Here is a 7,494-nt window from a genome sequence, read left to right on the forward strand (position 1 = left end):
GAATCTCATGCTCTACCAAATGAGCTATACAGAGGTTGACAGCATCCTTTTCACAGCCTTTCATAATACATCACCACTGATTTCAACAGAACTTCCTGAGAAATTGGAAATGTCAGAACCTGCCTTACGCTAAGTCAGACCATTGGTCCAGCTAGCTCAATGTTGCCAACACTGACTCTGCAAGTTTCAGGCAGAGTCCAGGGATTAGAGCTGGGACATTTTGCATGTAAACCATGTTCTCTACGTTACGGTGCTGTGTGCAGCCCTGTCCTGCACACATTTACTCCAAGTGAGTGTACAAAGGCTGAAAGCTCTTGCAGCTCCATCAGCTTCTCTACTGCCAATCAGAGGGGAAGCTGGGTTAGTTTGTTGCAGCAAACACCACAAAAGAATATTGTAGAATCTTAAAATACTAACAAATGTATTATTGCATAAGCTTTTTGTGGATTGGAGATGGTTATGCACAAACAAGGGAAGACTGCAATGTGCAGCCACATAATTTATCAAGACCAAAGACTCTTGTGGCACCTTAAAGAGTAGCACATTTATTTAGAGGTCTAATTCTATTAACACATGATTTGAATAGGAATAGTGACATTTTAATCACACTAGTTTACAAATGCCAGGATATATCTGCCGGATTGCCTTACCCCATGTTCACCCACTCACTTGCTTAAACCTGCGGAACTGGTACCATTATTGGTGTGGTGCCTCTTAATGCTTATTCTTAGCATTTATTTAATTTGTCTACCACTTTTCACCCAACGATCCCAGGGAGATTCACAGCAGAAAAATACAAAACGAGAACATCACTTTCCACAGTTGTAACAAAATCTCTTAATGTGGTGACACCTAAACTTTGGAACTTCCTGCCTATTGATTTCTGTACTCCTTTCAGTGTCTGCTTGAAAACATTTTTGTTTTGGAAAGCCTATCATGTAGGCGCTGATGTGCCTTGGTAGTTTTCACTGTTGGTTTTAATGACCTTCAATTGTTTTTGTTGATGCTTTTAATATTTCTCATAAACAGCTTAGTGGTTTTACTGCAATCAAGCAATATATAAATTTCATTAAATCAATAAAAGAAACATGTATGCCATCGCCAACACTGCTTTGCCCATGGCCACTGCTGCCTCAACTTAGTGTATTTCACTGCTAATAACGTATTACTTTCATTTTCCTCTGACCTCACCGTTTACTGTTCCGCTGCCATGTGTACCATACGCAGCCCAAACTCTCAAGCTACAATTTGCTAGTCTTTAAGGCGCCACGAGACTTTCTCAAAATGAGAGCTGCAGCGCCTCCTCCTCTCCGACAGAGGGCGCACCACGAAACGGTTCTCTCTGCCGCAGAGACGAGACTCTCGCCTGGGTTTGGTTGATGTTTTTCCGCTATGGCACCGGCAGCGAGGGGGACCAAAAAGGGAACGCTTCCGAGGCGTCGCCCTGGCAACCTCAAAGCCCGCCTCCCCGCTCCTGCTCCGTCCATTGGCTGCGCCCAATGAGGAGCGGAGGACGAGGGCGCCGCCTCTGGATGCCGGGACTGGCGCGCAATGGCCGACCGCCTCACGCAGCTGCAGGATGCGGTGAACTCGGTGAGGGAGGCCGCCTTCCGCCCGGGACGGGGCCTGGGCCTTGAGCGGAGCATCCCCGGGCCCCTTAAAGCGGGGGGGGGGGGGAGGGAGGCCGTGGCTGCGCGCATTGTGATGCTGCAAGTTCCTCCGCTGACCGTGTTATTGTTTTTATGTAAAAGCCTTTCTGAAGAGCCTATTAGTTAAAACCCCAAAGCGGTGTGCAAAAACGCAGGGGCAAAGCAGTAGAAAGAGGGTCCTATGAGTCAGGGAAAGAGCCTGGGCACAAAAAGGGGCTTCCTGAGACGCCTGAAGCAGCTAATGGCTGACGCTTCGTGTGCTTTGTATTTGTCAATAGCTTGCAGATCAGTTTTGTAATGCGATTGGAGTATTGCAGCAGTGTGCCCCACCCGCTTCCTTCACCAATATTCAAACGGCAATAAACAAGGATCAGCCTACTAATCCTACAGAAGGCAAGTAAACTTCCCTGTAATACTTTTCAGGGAGAGAAGAGTAAAATAATGCACTGTAATGTAAAATGGGAATCTCTTTTTAATTCTGAACTGTTCTTTACTTTTTAAAAATGTCTTAATGGTTTTATAAAAGAAACAGATGTAACAAGAACAATGAAAACCAGTATTTGTCCTTTACTTTTTAATAAAGTAAATGTATGTGAGTTTCTTCCTTAACAGCTTTTTAATCAATAATGAATTGGCAGGGATTATTTGTAGGATGTACAAGTGTGTGAAGCAGGTGTGGGAACCTCTTCCCTCTCCAGAGGTGGCCGAACTCCAACTCCAACATGGCCAGTGGCCAGGGATGATGGGAGCTGATAGTTTACCAAAATCTATAGGGCTCAAGGTTCTCTGCAACTGATGTAAGAGAGGCCGCTAACATTTGCCTCAGTTTAATTGTCCATGAGTAATTCCTCCAAGTAAACATTGAATGAACCTTTAAGACATATTCATACCACCGTACATTTTTGTTTGCCTTCTATAAGGAGGGATTCTTGTGGCTATAAGTTGGACAGCCTGGGGACTATGGACTGCAGGAATATACCACTTTCCTGACTTATAGTGATGCTTCCCTGCCTCCAATTGTTCAGATGTGAAGCATCTTATAACAAAATAAATCTGTGAAACTCTGGTATTTGTGTATTGTCGCTTGCATAGTAAGGTCATTTAACCTGTTCTATGCTTGTTTTAACCTATTCTATGAGATTCCTACATTGCAGGAGATTGGACTAGAGGACTCTTTGGGGTCCCTTCCAATTCTGTGATTCTTTCCCAGTCTCACCATGTTGAGTGGACCTTACTACCTAGTAAGCGTGTTTAGGATTGCAGCTTGGAGATGCTGCAAGTAAGCTACACTGAACATTGTAGAACTTATTTTTAAGTTACAGATAGGTAGCCATGTTGGTCTGCCATGGTCAAAACAAAATAAAAAAATTCCTTCCAGTAGCACCTTAAAGACCAACTAAGTTAGTTCTTGGTATGAGCTTTCATGTGCATGCACACTTTTATTTTGTTTTATTTTTAAGTAAATATGCAAAGGGATTGTGCTGTGAAGCTTATATGGTCATTGCGATGCTCACATCTCATAATATTGTTTCCTGTTCGTTAATGGACTACTCACATAATAGAACCTATCCTGTGGAGGCTTTGCCATAGTAGCAGGGACATACCTAGGGATTGGCCAGGTTATCCCATGGCACAGGCCCAAGTGGGTGCAAAAAAAATGTACTTCTCCACTCTGGCTCGGAGTGGCTATGAGCTTCCCCTGCCGTCCACTGGTAGAACACTTAAGACAACAAAAGCAAACTTCTTGAGTTTCTGGTTGGAGATGTTGATACAGCTTTTTGCCAAGGGTGCATGAGAGGCTAGGTACACCTCCGCATAGAGAAGACACTTCCACTCATGCAGGTTGGAGCACTTATTACTGATCCCATCCACACCCCCACCCCTTAAGTCTCCAGTCTCCCACAGCAAAGCTTCTCCCAAGTGTTAGGGGACCCTCTGTAATGGATAATAATAATTATAGTAGTAATAATAATAATAATAATTAATAATTTTATTTATACCCTGTTCATCTGGCTGGGTTTCTCCAGTCACTGGGTAGCTTACAGCATAGTAAAACATCAAACATTAAAAACTTCCCAATACCTTCAGATGTCTTCTAAACGTTATGTAGTTCTTTATCTCCTTAACATCTGTAGAGAGGGCGTTCTATAGGGTGGGTGCCACTACCAAGAAGGCTCTCCTCTTGGTTCCCTCTAACTTCACTTCTCGCAATGAGGGAACCACCAGAAGACCCTCAGAGGAGGAGGACAGTGTCTGGGCTGAACAATGGAGATGGAGCCACTCCTTCAGGTATCCTGGGCCAAGGCCATTTAGGTCTTTAAACGTCAGTACCAACACTTTGAATTGTGTTCGAAAATGTACTGGGAGCCAGTGAAGATCCTTTTGGACCAGTGTTATATGATCCCGGCAGCCACTCCCAGTCACCAGGCAGTGGGATTGTTGAAAATCAGGTGCCCTGCCTTGCATGAACAAAGTGCTTTCTGCTTAGGCAAAACCAACACTAGATCCAACTTATTTGCACTCTGTAGGGATATGTGTTGTTTTAGACTTTCTGTACTCCATTCCCATGTGCTGTACAGTAAATCTTTGCAGTAGTTATTGTAAAAATTTGAAGAAAACAAGTAAAATAATAAAAATCTCTGTCATTATACCGTAAATATTATTGTGCATCTTGAAATTTTAAACTATGACTTGAACAACTTGATCTTCTGCAATAATTATAAAGATGGTGTCCATGTTGTTGCTTCTACAGAATATGCCCAGCTGTTTGCTGCATTGATTGCAAGAACTGCCAAGGATATTGACGTATTAATAGATTCCTTGCCCAGTGAAGAATCAACAGCCACATTACAAGTAAAAATGAAATTTAAATGGCTCATGCTTTGTGTAATACTGCTTTTGTTTACTATTGGATGCTAAGAATATGAAACAACCATGACTGGCACAGAGAAGTCCATAATAACTGCTAATGCTGTACACTCTAAGTAAGGGGCAGAGAACCTGTGGCCCTCCAGATGCTGCAGGACTCAAACTCCCATCATTCCTGACTATTGGCAATGCTGGCTGGGGCTGATGGGAGCAGAAGTCCAGCATCTGGAGAAGTATGTTTTATCACCTCTTATGTAAATGTCAGACAGCATTTTCTTTGGTGGGGGTGGTGATCTCTGTAGGGAACCATTGACCGAAACGTGTCTTCCAGAACGCCCTTCTGGAACTGCACTTCCCAGAATGATTTGTGGTGCCAAAACCCCATTTCAGCCTGTTAGTCCAGAAGTGTACCCAATTTTATGATATCAAACCTCTGCAGATCCAGCAGAAACACCAACTCCTGATTGATGTAGACAATGCACTTAGAACAATCAAGGTTGTTTTTGTTCTATAACTTGGGCTATAACTATATGAAAATGGCCCAAACCTGGAGTTGAGAGGTTGCTATGTTCTGGTAGCTTGCCCAAGAACTGAAGACTGGCTTAGTTCCTGCTGTGACCATTAAAAAGGTTAATCTATCTTAAATACAGTTCTTGATAACTTAGAAATTATTAGCTGTGGGGGTACATACCTGTTTTTTAAAAACAACATTTTATATCTATTTTTAAAGATTAAAAATGTATTTAATTCTATTTTGCTGCATGGTTGTTTGATGCCCTGGGCTCTTTAGATAGGGAAGATAAAAATTTAAATTAAATAAGAAGTCCACTTTTGAGTGCTTGAGGGGGTGTCAGCATATAGGAAGCTGGCGCGTACCAAGTCAGGCCATTGGTCCATCTCGTTTATTGTCAACACAGACTGGTAGTAACTCTGCAGGGTTTCAGGTGGTGGTGTTTTCACAGCCCTGGAGGGACTTTTGGATGCAAAGCATGTGCTCTTCCACTTCTGCGAAGTCATTAAGAGAGTTGTCTCCAGTAAATGAAACTGTACAGTATTAGACTTTTCAGGTTCTGTGTTACTGAAATGCGTAATAACATGCAGTATTACAAAGTGTTATAAGACACCAACTATTCACAGGCTAAAAATAAGAGGGTCCCAGAAATGACTCTTACCTCCTCCTCCTCCTCCCCCCCCCCCCGCAAGAGTCAATCCTCTTCAATTTTAAAGCACTAAACAGATGTGCTGTCGGCGTTTCTGTTTTTTCCCAAATGTATAGGCTGCCAGTTTGCATCGCTTGGAGGAAGAGAATCACGAGGCAGCTGCACGTCTTGAAGAGGTGGTTTATCGTGGGGATATGCTTTTGGAGAAGATACAGAATGCTTTAGCTGACATTGCTCAATCACAGCTGAAGACAAGAAGTGGCAGTCATAGTCAACCTGCTCCAGATTAACCACCAGAGGTGTTGGGACTTGACCATAAAATTTGAACTTCTTGAGAAGGTGGGGAGGGGAGGACTTTTTTAAAAAAAGTTGTACATTACTGTTGAGCCTTAATCCTGCAGAAGGACGTTTGGTGTTGTGCTTCTGGGAAAACATCTCCCTGTTGACAAGATATTCAGTCTTTTGTAAGGTATTGCACTAGCAGGAAGTAATCACAAATTGAGAGTTGCCAAACTTTTAATTTTTAATATGTTCCTTATGCCCAAAGCCCTGTGCTTTGTTTGTTAATGTTTGTTAGATCAGAATGTCTGATTTCATTTGACCGGCAACCTTGTGAAGTCATAATGAATTAAATGCCCCAGGCATGCATACTGGCACACGGTGTTTTATTGCATGGAATTGTCCTTTCAACTTCCAGAGCATTCAACTTCCAAATCGCGGCTTCTGATTGGCTGCAGGAAGCTCCTACAGCCATTTGGAAGCTGCAGAAGCCCCGTTCGACGTTCGGCTTCCAAAAGAATGTTCGACAGTTGGAACAGTCACTTCCGGGTTTCGATTATTCGGGAGCCAAAATGTCTGAGTTCTAGGGCGTTTGACAACTAAGGTACGACTGTCACTAAGCCATGGTCTTTAACTTGTTCCTAATGTTTATTATTATTTTTCTATTGACTAGCGGACTAAAGAAAATCCTCTAGTTTTTCCAGTACAGATTTGCAATGGATAGCAAGAGCTTGGTTTTTATTTCTTGTTGGAGATCTGGGTACTGTCCAGCTGCTGAACAGCTTATAGTCATGTCGGTATGGATGATCACTGTACATTGGGGTGGGAAACCTCTGACCCTCCAGACATTGTTGGACTACAACTCCCATTAGCTGCAGCCAACATGGGCAGTGGATTATTGGAGTTGTAGTCCAGCAGCATCAGCAGGGCAATAGGTTCCACATCCCTGCTGTATACACTGTTACGGATATAATTGGATGGTCTGCTTTGGTGTGGAAGGGGAAGGAGAGAAGGTATGGAAGAATTAGAGGTTTGCATACCTGTTCTACATGGGACACAGCTTGGGCCAAATCAATTGATTCAAACAAAGGTGAGCTGTCATTTTTTATTGGAAGCTCAGTCTTGATGGTATCCAAAGTTAGAACTTAGACAAGTTGCATAAATGAAGCATAGCTGAATATGACAGGTCACTTTAATGTCAAACATGTGCAGACAAATAAAAATTAATTTTTGTCTTAAAATAGTTTGTTTATATCTATATTGTCTCACACTCACACACACAATTTTACCCTACTGCTTTTCTTTGTGTTGTAATATTAGAAACTAGATAAATTGCCCTCATATCATCCTGATACTTTTAAATTTATTTTTATTCTACCATCAATTATATAAATGTAAAAATTAAAAAAACAAACTGTACTGCTCTTTACAATATTTTGTACACCATTTTTTCATGTCTGCTTAATAAGAAAACTTATAAACAGTACAAAATCAGAATTAAAAATATACTAAAAGCAGATTAAAACAATAAAACTCAG

The 7,494-nt window shown here is 42.1% G+C and overlaps 1 protein-coding gene across 1 annotated transcript; it reads left to right on the top strand.

Moving 5' to 3' along the window:
* Positions 1–1,443: 1,443 nt before the first annotated feature.
* Positions 1,444–7,197, top strand: MED21 (mediator complex subunit 21). The gene is made up of 4 exons (XM_081929210.1): positions 1,444–1,593; positions 1,928–2,042; positions 4,402–4,502; positions 5,794–7,197. The coding sequence occupies exons 1-4, from the start codon at positions 1,552–1,554 to the stop codon at positions 5,965–5,967; spliced, it is 432 nt and encodes a 143-aa protein (XP_081785336.1). The 5' UTR covers positions 1,444–1,551; the 3' UTR covers positions 5,968–7,197.
* The last annotated feature ends 297 nt before the right edge of the window (positions 7,198–7,494 follow it).

The sequence above is a fragment of the Podarcis melisellensis genome (assembly GCF_964234715.1).
Source record: "Podarcis melisellensis genome assembly, chromosome: 10".
Lineage (NCBI taxonomy): Eukaryota > Metazoa > Chordata > Lepidosauria > Squamata > Lacertidae > Podarcis > Podarcis melisellensis.